A 13,823-nucleotide genomic window follows, 5' to 3' on the forward strand; every position below is an offset into this window, starting at 1 on the left:
GCAGGGGGTAGTTGTTCTAAAAGTTGCCCTCCGATCAATTTGATGCTTAATAACGGCATTAAAGCTGCTGATCACCAATCCATTTATCCCGCTTTATATGACCACGCTTTCTATAAAAACCTTCTATGCACCCATGGCATAACTTACAACTTGTAACCCGAGGGCTGTGGGGGGTTTTCATCCTCAAAGACATAATTTCCAGATCTTTCGTTTATGTTTAACACAATGGTTATTTCAAAGTTTTGATTGGAAGTATTTTTGGAAATGATAGACACGGGGGAGGGCATTTGGCCTCTCATCACTTTCGACTAATAAAAAGGGCCCAAGTTCTCTCAGTTTCTAACTGAATGAGCAATTTTTAGTTTCTACGACAACCCTTTCTATATAAACCTTATATGTCCCAGCATACAACTTTGAACCCTTATCCTGAAGGCTGTGGGGGGATTTCATCCTCAAAGGCTTAAATTCTGGACATTTCATTTACATTGAACAAAATGGTTATTTCCATTATATTCAAAATTATTGCCCTCCGATTACCTAAAACTATTAAAAAGGCCACCAGCCGTTTCAAATTGAATGAGCCATTTTATTTATTTATTTTTCCATGAAACATCTGAAAACATAGAATTGAATCAAGGAAACAGAATGCTCTATAGGAGCTCTGAAAAATTCCATATAAATTTTTGTGGAAAGTTCAGCCCCGAAAACTAACCCTCTTACAGAAAATTCTCCCGTTGGAAGTCGCTCCGTGTAGAATATACCACCATCTCCCAAAAATATCTGCATACTTTTCAAATACAAACACTAAGTTTAAACAATGGGCATATTCCATAGCTTACAAACCTTTTCCCAGAGCGTTGGGGGGAATAATGCTGTCATCCCCAGAGAAATAGTTAGTAGATCTTTCAACTGCACTAAACAAAATAACGATCTCAAATATTGATTTGAACTGGGAGAAAAAAGGGTCATGTGAAAGGGTCTAGTTGCCCTCCTTTCTTTTGTTTGTGACAGAAAAGAGCATTACAACTTTAAATATCGGTTCAATTGCGACCTTTTCAAAATCCTTAGGACATTTGGTTCGACACAGTAACACTTCAAAAAAGGACAAGTGAATAAGAATCCATGACTATTCTTTTGACAAGAAAAATCCAGATTTTTTAGATATAATCTCTAAGCCTCTGCAGTGGGGTTTTTTGATACAAGGTGCCTTGACTTTTTCAAAAATCAAGAAAATTTCCTCATTTTCTAACTTTTCACGGTAGCATTAAACTAAATGAATTTTATATATTTAGAATTAGGATAAAAATCCCAATTCTATATTGTTATCCAAGTTTCTTTTTTAGAGCTTCAGTTACTATTTCACCTAGCATTACTCACAAAAATGCTACAAAAAAAGACTGCTGACTAGTTTTGGGTCAAGTACCCCAAAAAAGTATTTTAGAATAAGTACCAAGTCTCAACCAAAATTACAATTAAGTATCAGTGGGGGGCACAAGCCCCCATACTTCTCTATCTGACCTCAGTGAATTCTCTACCTGGAGGCTCATATTCACATATTCTGGTCAGGACTCAACGTCGGAAGACTTTGCAATATTAATTAACACGTACGCTGCAAGTATGCGTTTCTTAGCCCTTTTGACAAAGCTTTGATTTTCGGCTAGCAGGCAACACTGAGATGTTGTTTTGCCGTCTTGCCAGAAGAAAAACAGAACTAGAATTTTCTTTAAAACTTTGCTACTGAAATGGCATCCCTCTCTAGAAGATGTCTGTTCTTATTTTCAAGAAGAAGCCTGTCTCTAACAGCAGCAAAAAATAAGGATAGAGGTATTTTTTTTTCTCAGGGATATGGTTATTGTGCTAATATATTGATGATGTTCAGACTCTGAAGATAAAAATTTTGGAGGAAAATTTTCACACCCAGACGTTGCTTTTTTCTTTGATAAGCTTGCAGTTTTCTGGCTGACGCCCTATTTTTAAAGTTTTTGTTGAAACACTAGTTTAGTGACTCCTTGATATCTTGGAAAGGGGGTGGGTTAAGAAAATGAAACTTTCAGGGATGGGTCAACAGGCTAAAGTATATCCCAGGAAGGTATTTTAAAGTATCCACCTACACTACTTCTACCTCTAGAGGGCCCTGAAATTTGCCTACATGACAGGTCTATACCTATTGAAATTTTGACAAAACAACACTTTACTTTAATTTTCAGTTACCAGTTGCTTTTTCTCTGCCTTTAGTTACAAAAATGCAATTCCTGTTATTTGAGTAGAATTCTGGGTCAATGTTCCAGTAAAATTCTAGATAATTGACTTCATGTTATCTTGGAAAGGGTTAAGGTTAGGAAAGTGAAACTTTCAGGGATGGGTCTACAGGCTAAAGTATGTCCTAGGAAGGTATTTTAAAGTACCCACCTCGACCCCTTCTCCCTCTAAAGGGCACTGAAATTTGCCTACTGGACAGGTGCATACCTATTGAAAATTTGACAAAACAATATTTTACCTTAATTTTCAGATACTAGTTGTTTTTCTCTGCCTTTAGTTCTGGAAGTGTGATTCCTGTTATTTGAGTAGAATTTTGAGTCATATCAATGTGTTTTTTTTCAAAATTTTGGAAATGTATTTGGCACATCTTTAAAACCTTATAAAATGGAATTGAGCAAAGTTATGAAGCTGAAAACAATTTTGTTGAACTTCAATTAAGTAGAAGATCTATTTTTGCAAGGTTTCACTTTTATAACATACATGTTTTTAAAGGTCATCAAAGGTCAGGGCCCTCTAGAGGGAGAAGGAGTTGAGGTAATTGCTTCAAAATACCTTCCTGGAACATACTTTAGTTTGTAGATTCATCCCTGAAAGTTTCATTTTCCTAACCTAAACCCTTTCTGAGATAGCAAGAAGTCAATTAACTAGAATTTTACCAATGTTCCTTTTACCTGAACAATTGTTTAGGGTCATGAAACTATTGTTAATAGATGCATTTTGACTTTTTGACCATCTTTTCTCTCTTGCAAAACTACTGCAAACTCACCATTATGGAGTTATTCCAGCCCAAATGTGCTCTATTTACACATATAGAATTGCAATCATTTCTGTTTTCATTGATTAGATATTTGAAATCACAAATCTGTAATAGCTTAGAAACAAATTTGGGCTATATATTTGCACACCAAGAGGGTGGGGTAAAGCATAGCATATATTCAATATGTAAACTAACCATTGCTGTATTTAATATTTGCTATGCTTTACCCCCCCCCCCCCCCAATGTGCAAATATATAATAACTCCATAATGACAAGCTTGTGGTAATTTTGCAAGAGAGAAAAGATGTTCAAAAAGTCAAAATGCATCTATTAACAACAGTTTCATGACCCTAAACAATTGTTCAGGTAATAGGAACATTGACCAAATTCTGAGCCACATCAATGATTTTTTCAAAATTTTGGAAATGTATTTTGCTTATCTTTAAAATCTTATAAATTGGGATTAAGCAATGTTATGAAGCTGAAAACAATTTTGTTGTACTTCATTGGAGCAGAAGATCTATTTTGCAAGGTTTTACTTTTATAACACACATATTTTTAAAGGTCATCAAAGGTCAGGGCCCTCTAGAGGGAGAGGTAGGTACTTCAAAATATCTTCCTGGGACATACTTTAGCCTATAGACCCATCCCTGAAAGTTTCATTTTCCTAACCTAACCCCTTTCTGAGATAGCAAGAAGTCACTAAGCTATACTTTTACCCTTGCTGTTTTCTGGCTGACTCCCTATTTCTAAAGTTTTTATTCCACATTATTTAAACTTCCAGGAATGAATCCACAGGTGGTGTAACACAGAAACTGTACAGTTGAGTAGAAAAATTTAAACATGTAACTCCTATTAGCCTACTTGGGCATTGTCTAAAGCTATGTTGTAGGTCATAGGCTGTTTTTTGTTGGACTAAGTGCACAAAACTTCTAGGAGTAGATCTCAAGACTTGATCAACCCTAGGAAGATACAATAAAGTGCCTGCCTCCAGTACTTCCCCTGTCAAAGAACATTGATGCCTCATGAACATTTACAATCTTTGCATTACAAAACTGAAACCATTCTTTAAACAAAATCTGTAGCTAGAGAGAAGCAGAAAGAAAGTGTCTTGAGCCTCATTACTTGATACTTATTAAGGCTATAATAGCCTACTTTAAAAAAAAATAATTTAGCCATTTCCTAAATTTAGAGAATCAGCCTTGATTTTACCTTAATTTGCCCTTTGAAGGGAAATGAGGTCTAATGCCAGATTCTTTTGTCAAGATTGCAACTGTTAAAATAATTTACACATGCACATACACACAAAAGAAAAACAATTTGAGATATTACCTTAAATTGCATTTGCCAGCAAGATAAGGTGGTAGATCCTCCTGTAGTTATATGTCTTAACATTATGCTGAAATAGTAAGATTTACTTTATTAAAAACAAACTGAAGGCCTAAAATTAAGATGAAATATTTTTTGGTCAAAATTTTGATAGCCTTAGCCTTTAGACCTGTCAACAAGCTCATATGATATTATAAGCCCTAAAAATAAGAAAAGTATACAGGTCACAGCTTGACAATCTCTTCTATGTGTATTTTAGGCCCTGGGATCATTTCTGTAAGTTTTATTCACCTAATTCAGCTGCTTTTGAGAGAGTAAGACCCCCAGCACTCAGCCAGTACCTAGTCTTGGCCTGATATTCTGATTAAAAAGTATCTTTTCTATACATATAAAAGAGGCTCCTAATCTTGGGTAACCTAACCTTGTATAAGTTGTGTCTTTCCTATACACATTATACCACAAACTTAAAAGATAGTACTACAAAACTTTGCTGAGTTTGGGAAAGAAATTACACTGGTAGTAGAAAATGAACTCAGCTTGAGTCAACTTGACTTAAAGACAACAATTTACTATTTGTTTATCCTATAGCTTGTAAAGGAAAACCAGTTATGAGGTACAGACCCAACCTAAGCTACTATATACACATTCAACACTTGAAATAATCCCAAAAATGTAAATGTAATTGATTGAATGTAACATGGTGTATATTTTGTTTTTTATTGATTCTCCTTTTTTTTACACAACAGACTAGGGCTCATAATATCATATGGGCTTGATTACAGGTCTAAAGGCTAAGTCTATGAAAAAGTGTTTCATCTTAAATTTAGGCTTTCAGCTTGTTTTTAATAATGCAAATGTGAATGCAAAACTGTAATGGAAAACTGGTGCTCTCAGGATCATTACATTACAAAAAGAATACCTGCTCAGTTTTAGCCTCAATTTTCAGAGATAAAAAAAAATTCATTAACCATCAAAAGAATATGTCTGTCCAGTAAGCATCTCAAAGTATCTTTCCTATACATATAAAGGAGGCTCTTAATCTTGAGTATTATGTGCTTAAGGTTAGATTGTTGTGATTGGTTGGTTGGTTAGGACCAGTTGGGACTAAGTGGCTATAGGTGACTATAATCTTGGAAATCATCTGGTTTTGCAACATTTCAATTTGGTTAATAGTTACATCTACAACCTAGCCTGTTTAAATACAGTTGTTCTGTTTCATAGCACTTGTCTTAGATTACCTTTCCAAGGTTGACTGTGTCTATCATTAGGACATGTTGTTCTACCTTGTAAGATCCTTTTTTCAAAGATTAGACAGTATTTTCAAGCTTTAAAATCTATGTTCAAGATCAGGTTTCCACTGTTGCTGATCAGTATATTTGAAATTGTGGGCATTGCAGCCTATGTTTAAAATATTCAAGCTAATCACATACTTGCTAAGATTTTTTACATATGCAATAGTGAAGCAATCCACTTTCTAGGTGGTTTGGCAGATATTTTACAATGATATTTCTATTCAAGAGCAGATTAGCCGCCCAACTACTGGGTATCTTAAGCTAGACAAAAGCCCCTTGTCTGAATGTTTACATATTTTTAAATCCTAGACCCAAGATAAAGAGACTCTAAATCATAATGTAAAGTGATGTTTTTACACCTTACATAGCCTAGTTATATACCTGTTTTCTAACCTCCATGATAGTGAACAGCCTGTCATCTAGAACATTGCCATGATAGGTAGTATGATGGGATGCTTTTGCTGTAATAATAACTATCATTTGTTTAGCCCAAAATCTTAGTCACCCCTATTGCAATTTCAGTGGGCATTCCCAGTAGACAAAGCTCATAATGTGAACAATTTCATTGCCCAATTGCCTGTAAGTCCTATGGACAGTTATTAATCTTTGAATCACTTTTTGGGTCTCTAATTGCCTTCAAATGGTTAATAAAGCTGATGGGCTGTTTGAATCACCCTTCTTTGATGCCTATCTACCTTAGTTCTGACCTAGGATAGATGATAGACTATATATTAATAAATGAATTGAATAATTTTATACAGCTCTGAAAAATATATTCAGCTTTGCCTCTTATAGAGACTATGTCTTATCTTCACCCCAATTAGCTATGGCATTTAAGTTTTTCATCACTTCCACTAAGTTGATCCAATTCAACATTTAAAAAGAATAAAATGATGCCACTCTTCTTTATTATAATTTTTTTTCTAGTAAGACCATGCACAAGAGTAATACCCATCAATTTATTGGTATGATATGAATTGAACTGACTATGAACTATTTGTGTCCTTGAGAGATATTTTGGTGACAATTTTTCAGGAACAAAGGTTCCATTAGAGTTTTGAGGGGGGACTTTCCCTAATCCTGCTCTATATAGATATTAAGTAATCTTGATATTAAAATTTTGAAAGAAGACAGAATTTACATTTCTGAATATCAACCTATTTCCTAACAATATGAAAACCTTCAACCAGTTGCAACCAATTTCAGTTAAACTTAAGTGCCATCTATGGTGTCAATTTGAATATTTACTGTAACATTTATAACAATATTTTTTTGGAAGAAGCCAAATCGAGAAAAGAAATATACCATTTGATTTCCTGTTCAGTGCTCTTTCCAAATATAACAATCAATGCTGTTGCAATGGTGTCCAAATCCTCCTATCTAATTAGGCCAGTCATAGTTCTTATATAGCCTACAAAAATTTGCTGATTCTGCTTTTTGAAATTAGCTTTATTTTACATTATGAACCAATTGCTATTGAGAAATAAACACAAAAGGTAATATAAAAACAAAATCTAGATTTTTTATACAATGTAGCACTGTTTCTGGTATCATGTTTCTGGTGCTGGGATTATCTGTTTCTGGTGCTTTATTCTATCTGTTTCTGGTGCTTTATTCTATCTGTTTCTGGTGCTGGGATACAATTTCAATAGCAGTGATTTTTATAATTGCCAAGAGTATTGAGTAGGAGATAAGAAAGTATATTTTTTCTTTCTGATTTTTGTTCTGTGTTATAAGTTCACCAGAATAAGTACAAAAAGTAGGATTAACTGACAAATTATTAAATTTTGCCTATAGCCTATGCAAATATCCTGGCATTTGGGGTGGTTGTAGGATGCAGTTGTTATGGTACCAATTATTTTATTAGGAACAACATTGAATGGGGAATCAAGCTTACATTTTTTGGCTATCTAATTTTAATTTTGTGTCACAATAAGCCTTGAAGTTTTACAATTTTAAACCAGGGTTAAAGATGTTGTTTCAAGTTCCCAATACCCTGATTTCCTTTCCTATAAGGCTTTAAAGTTCTTGTGAAACTGGGCAGGGTAAGTAATTATTTCTCAGAAAGTAATTTCCTTGATGCTAAAAACATGGACACCCATGATGAAATTGCTGCTATAACAACTAAATTCAAAATCTACAATATTTTCGAGTCATTGAAAAAAATAATTTTTATTCTGAGTCAATCAGAAAAATAATTTTCAGCCTTCCCCTTAGAGCCATTGCCCCCAGTCAGAAAAAAATTAGGGTTCCTTTGATACAGAGACCTATTATCTCTCCCTAAATTACCATCTTTATTGACTCAAGCTTGTTAGTTGGTCAGCCCATTTCAAGGCATCAGAAATCACATAACCAATTTTTTTGTCTTTGTTGAGGTCTTCTTGGCCCTTAAGCATCTTGTAAAATTAACCAATCACAGACAAAAGAAAGTTATTCCATTTTCTGATATAAGTACAGCCAAATACAGTTATTACAGATCTACTTGACCTGGATACTTATAGGTTCTACAAGTCTAATGGTTTGGGTTGATCAAAGAAACTTTCAGCCTTTGTTAATGGGAAAGTTTCCAAGTTTCATTTGTTTTTAATCTTGACCAAAGGAACAAATTGTTTTTTGGCCATGAGTTTTTTTCTTTCTTTTTATTTCCTGTGCATTTTTTGTATCTGTGACCCAAGAGTTTATGAATGGAAGTCTTCTAGTGATCAAACAAAAAAATTTCATCCTATTTTCAGGAAAAGTTCTGTGCCAATCAGACGATGTTGTTTTTTTTTTCTAGGATCCTGTGCCCTGTACCTAAAAAAACTTTAACATTATAGTCCTGGATAAAGAGATGAAGTAATTTGTTTCTATGTGCTATAGAAATTTTTGGGAGTATTTTCAAGTCTTCTAGTCTTAAGAGGATTTGACTTATTTACTGAGTATGCTACACTTTGAACCAACAGTATAACTAGGTGTTTCCAAATTGCTATTTTTGTAGCTTTACTTTCAATATTAGATCTTTCAAAGTGCTAAACTAATGGTTAATGCTTCTTTTAGTTATGCCTGATCAGTTGGAGCATGCCACTGGACTTGAAAAACAAGAACTTTTAGCAAAATTAGCTGGTGTGGAAGTAAGTAACTATAAATCTGTGCTGTATTTTTTGCATTAATATTTGTTATTCTATATTCAATTTGTTTTATCATATCGAGTTTTATTTTCTGAATCAATCCTTGTTTTCAATCATTCCCTTTTACAACATTTCAAGGTGGAAGGTGCTTCAAGCCCTTGCCCTGCTTCTTATTCTTTATCAAGTTTTAGTAATAACCTCTAGACCAGTGGCTCCCAAGTAATACTGGGCCATTTTTAGGTATTTCTTAAATCCTGATGCCCCCTTTGCAATATTTTCATTGTGTTGTACAACCTGAAGGAAGCTTGAAAGGCCATTAACTTAGTATTTTTTTCAGGTTGTTCTCTAGATTTTATGGTAATGGCAAATAATGTCTATAAAAAACTTTCATGTAATGCATGACATTATTGCAAAACTATCATTTATCTTTTGCTTTTAAAATGCATATCAATATAACAATATTCACATGGAAATATGTATGTTTTGATATTCACGGCTTTAAAACATAATCAGTCAAAGGGTGCATATCCTTACCCATGACCAATCAAAATATTTTCATGCCCAATCTGTGGGGCTTGCAACCCATGTTGGGTATCATGGTTCTAGACAAACGTGAAGCTGTTTCACAGCCTAGTTCCAAACCAAAATTGCTTTAAATTATTCCTTCCTAGGTCTTTGTCTTCTGGGTAGTCTGTACAAGCTTGGTGCAAGGAAATTTTTTTGTTTTAGAAGAATAAGCTGATGTACACAGAGTATACAGTCATTGATGCCACATCAAATCTTTCTTTCATAGGCTTGTAGTAGTTGGTTTCTGGTGATACCACCCACTGGTCATCTTGGCTTTTCAGCATTGGACTCCTCGGGTGACCATGCGGTTGCCCAAGAACAAGATGGTTTAACAGTCTGCATCATTTCATTTGCAAGGCAAGAATAAGACCTGAATATGCACTCACAGTAGCTTTACCGCGTTTATTTGAGAAGGATGGTGTCTATTCCCTTAATGTTGGTTCCAAGTCAGCAGAAGAATTAAATAAGTAAGTTTATTTTGGGAGACATGGTATAAAGAAGAATTCAACAGACCCTGAACCGAGCTTACATGGAGGTATGCTCAAACATGGTGGAGCTCCTTTGCCAGCTTTTTTGCTAAGATGATTGGATTCATTCATCCACTCCTTTATTTGCACTTTTCAATCAGTGAAAAACACTATACAGAATGGAAAACTCTCAAGAGACCTCATATTCATTCCCAGGAGCAATGGTAGTAACCCCTTCTAAGAGTCTTTTGAGTTGATGTTTATCTACTTGTGTGGTGCCTGTATATATGGTTTTCAACCCCAGCAAGACAGTTGATTGTTGAATTATATTTGACATTTCAGTTTTAGGTGGATCATGATTGGAAGTTAGCCACAATGACTAAAATGGGCATAGTGTCAAAAATTAAAACTCTTATCCCCAACACTCCTTCAAGGACTTGAATTATTTGTACTTTCGCTTGTTTGGTGGGATGAGGGGCTGTAGTTTCCTCAAAATATTGTATTACTCTTGTTAAAAACAAGAACCTTGTTAACCAGTGAAGAACACTATAATGAATGGGAAATTCTCAAGAGACCTCATATTCATTCCCAGGAGCAATGGTAGTAACCCCCTTCTAAGAGTTTTTAGATTTGATGTTTATCTACTTGTGTGGTGCCTGCAAATATGGTTTCCAACCCCAGCATAGAGATTAATGGGTTTAAAATATTATATCTAATTCTAAAAAGTTCAATTTATTTAATTTCTGCCTTTTATAAAAAAGGAGAAAAACAAAATCAGACAGATATATGTAAGCAGCTCTTTCAAATGCTTTTGAGAATATTGCCTAAATTCTGATGGTGTTAGGCAGGGAGAGAACTTTTGGTAACAATCTACACATTGTGAAAATTCACCAGTCGTCACAGCTCTGGGTTCTCTTGAATTTTATGCTGAACCTGTGGGATTTTTTTTTTATTGATGAATTTTTTAGTAAGTTTAATTTCTTCTTATTTATTTTTTATTATATTTTGCTTATGACTGCTATTAATTAAATGACCAACATATTTACTTAGATTGTATTCAGTGTGTTACTCACTGTGTGCATCAATTTCCATTTTTATCTTCTCTTATTTTGCTTGAACTTCAAAGAAACAAACTTTCAAAAGGTCACTAAAAGCTTCATCTTTTGTACCTCAAAAAAGTTTTTCGAAGTTGTTTAAGGATTAATCCCCATTGATTTTTTTTCAGTGTAAATAAATGAAAAACTTTTTTTTTAATTTCTATTATTATACTTAAATCACCCAACCATGGAAGCATCTTCACAAGGAATCTTTTTCAGATCCATGTTTTTGTCTAATGGGGGGGCGTCCCTTCCTTGTGTAGGTTTAAAATGGGCATAATGTCAAAAAGCCATAGAACCCTTATCCCCAACACTCCTTCAAGGACTTGAATTATTTGTACTTTCGCTTGTTTGGTGGGATGAGGGGCTGTAGTTTTCCTCAAAATACTGTGTTACTCTTGTTATAAAATTTTATTAAATATACTGAATGGGTAATTTCCCCATTATTCAGTTCAAGGAAAACAATCCTTCTGTTTCACCTCAAGTTCTTCTCAGTGATTACGAGTGCTAAATCATGCCAATATTTTTTCTGTAAAAATTTCTGAATGGGCAGTTGAATTTTAACAAAAAATTAGAGATGTCAATTTGTGAAAATGAATGGAGGGGGTAAATGTACTTTTCAATATCAAGGAGGGGTAGTTTTGATGCTTTAGCGGTATTTTTTAAAATAAAATACCAACAGATATTTTTCAAATACTAGTGGAAGGGGTCAATTGAATATAGGTTGGAAACCCTCGCAATTGGCAGTTGAATTTAACAAAATATTACAGATGTCAATTTGTGGAAATGAATGGAGGGGGTAAATGTACTTTTCAATATGTAGTTTTGAAGCTTTTAGCGGTCTTTTTTGAAATAAAATACCAAACAGATATTTTTCAAATACTAGTGGAAGGGGACAAATGAATATAGGGTGAAAAATGCCACCTATTCGACGTGCGTGAAAAATGTCATTATGACCAAAGGTCTTGTATTTCCAAAGGAAGGTTTCGAAACTAGTCCATTTTTTCAGAGAATTTGCTTCATTTTTTCGATTTCTAGGATCCGTATGAAATGTCTATCAACAAGAGAGGACCTGGTACTAAAGACTGCCCCAATTTAGTTCCATCCAACTTCAACATGAGAGTGGTTGGCTGTGTTTGCGAAGAAGATGCAACAAGTATTAATTGGATGTGGTTATACAAAGGAGAGCCAAAACGTTGTGAATGCGGATACTGGTTCAAACTTGTCGAAAAGAAACCAGTTGTGTAGATAGATGTCTTTTAAGTAGGGGAAAATTCAAGTTTATTGTTGTCAAAGTCCTACTAGAGGGATATTATATACTACCATCCAATTGAATAAATCAAGTCATAACTTTTTGTTATATGTTTGTTGTCTGCTAGGGAAATACAGAAATGGCCAAGGACATAAAAATAAATAATGCAGTCTTTTGGGTGGGACCAAATATTGGCACTGATTCAGATTACTGAATTTTTTTTGTAACTGTCAATATTTGCATTTTGCCAGGAATGGTTCCCAAATCCTCTAGTTTTATAAGCCTTTATGATAAATGTGCCATTGCAGCAGGAACTAATTATTAATGACAGCATGGCGAGTCACAGTCGTGTTAATTGTTTTTGTTGAAGGATCATAAAAACGGTATTTTTTTCTGACTATTGAAATGACTGAATTGTGTAATTCAACTTTTGGTGGTTAAAAGTTACATCTTTTATGAAATATTCAAATAAAACTATTTTTTTTATTGTCCCTTCTCTAGATTAAAAAAAAAATGTCTTTGGAATTATCATGGAAAAGTATTTAAAAAAAACCCAAACAGAATCGTCCCCCTCCAGACCTTGAAAATCACCCTTCTGAACATTTTCATAAAAAACCAGAATGAAATGAAAGCACTTACCCATCAACACTTTCGGGAATTGGCTCCCCTGTAATTTGCTTACTTTGAGGAAGCTTTTCTTATCCCTGCTCCACCCTTTAAATTTCTTGCTCCCTCTGAAATAGATTTCTACATACATGTCTGATTAGGGCATTCAAAGACTGCTGGTTCTTTAGGCTAAAGCATTTGCAATTCCTCTCTTTTCGGTGCAATTGATAACATAATTGTTCTAAGGGTTGGTCCCTAATGAAGCCTAATTATTTTTTAACGTACGACTTTATTTAAAATACACTCTTTCGTATGTTCGCTATCTCTTGGAAATACACTGAGCAGGGTTAGTGACCTTCTCTCAACAAGTGGTTAATGATCTTTTTTTTACTGGTGCTGATCCTTTCGTGCTTATCATATCAGCATAAATTTTATTATGCTGGCTTCATTTAAATAAGTAGTGACGAGCTCATATTTCTTGCCAGTTTTCTAGTATAGACAATCTATTCAAGCCATCTGAAGTTTTGAAGTATCCATAGTGAGTACAATAAAGGGTTGTTGCAGACACTTTGGCAACACTGGTGTCCATATTACCTAGAATAGGCAATAATTTGGAAGCTAAATGAATAACATTCCAAACAATTTCATTTCCTTTGTGTTTGCTCTCTCTCTAAGAACTTTCATTGATTCATCTTTCACAGATGTATCAGTAGTAGTACTGTTACTTTTGTTTTTAATCTAGTTTGTGTTATTTTTCCTTGCACTGGCTTTAGATTGTGGATACATGGATTCTAGTAGGATATATGAACATGCCGATATTTCTGATTCATCTGCATGAACATGCGCATGGTTCTATGAAATCATTAAGCTAGAGGAATTATAACTTAGAGAAGCCTGTTTTGGATGATATGAGATCAACAACTCGTCCTTAACGAAAATTTTAAGGATAAATTTATGAAGGATTTAAAACCAGAATGAATTTTGTAGTTTTTTTTTCGAGTAAGATTCATGAAAAGGCACTTCCAAGTAATTGTGCAATAAGCTGGCCAAGAATTTCAAGCATCCACAGCTATGTCGTATTGGGCTTTAA

The 13,823-nt window shown here is 34.2% G+C and overlaps 2 protein-coding genes across 5 annotated transcripts in view; one reads left to right on the forward strand and one right to left on the reverse strand.

Annotated features, from left to right (window-relative positions):
- LOC136030854 (EARP-interacting protein homolog) overlaps positions 1-13,823 on the reverse strand; it is a 171,302-nt gene that overhangs the window by 108,988 nt on the left and 48,491 nt on the right. For 2 of the 4 annotated variants that reach the window (XM_065709909.1, XM_065709908.1), the window contains exon 7: positions 4,349-4,415. The exons of 1 other annotated variant lie outside the window; for it this stretch is intronic. In XM_065709909.1, coding sequence (XP_065565981.1) covers positions 4,349-4,415 — 67 coding nt within the window. Of the gene's footprint in view, positions 1-4,243; positions 4,416-13,823 lie in introns of those variants that run through there. One more of the 4 variants, XM_065709906.1, reaches the window with a different exon arrangement.
- Positions 1,653-12,235, forward strand: LOC136030855 (cytochrome c oxidase subunit 5B, mitochondrial-like). Its single transcript, XM_065709911.1, has 3 exons — positions 1,653-1,824; positions 8,674-8,747; positions 11,914-12,235. The coding sequence occupies exons 1-3, from the start codon at positions 1,743-1,745 to the stop codon at positions 12,121-12,123; spliced, it is 366 nt and encodes a 121-aa protein (XP_065565983.1). The 5' UTR covers positions 1,653-1,742; the 3' UTR covers positions 12,124-12,235.

This window comes from Artemia franciscana, chromosome 9, assembly GCF_032884065.1.
Source record: "Artemia franciscana chromosome 9, ASM3288406v1, whole genome shotgun sequence".
Classification (NCBI taxonomy): domain Eukaryota; kingdom Metazoa; phylum Arthropoda; class Branchiopoda; order Anostraca; family Artemiidae; genus Artemia; species Artemia franciscana.

What these genes read in the sequence shown, in the direction of transcription:
- LOC136030855 (XM_065709911.1), top strand. Translation starts at nt 1,743, where the DNA reads ATGGCATCCCTCTCTAGAAGATGTCTGTTCTTATTTTCAAGAAGAAGC. An exon ending in AGCAAAAAATAAGGATAGAG is followed by an intron (nt 1,825 to 8,673) that starts GTATTTTTTTTT and finishes TGCTTCTTTTAG; the next exon opens with TTATGCCTGATCAGTTGGAG. An exon ending in CAAAATTAGCTGGTGTGGAA is followed by an intron (nt 8,748 to 11,913) that starts GTAAGTAACTAT and finishes TTCGATTTCTAG; the next exon opens with GATCCGTATGAAATGTCTAT.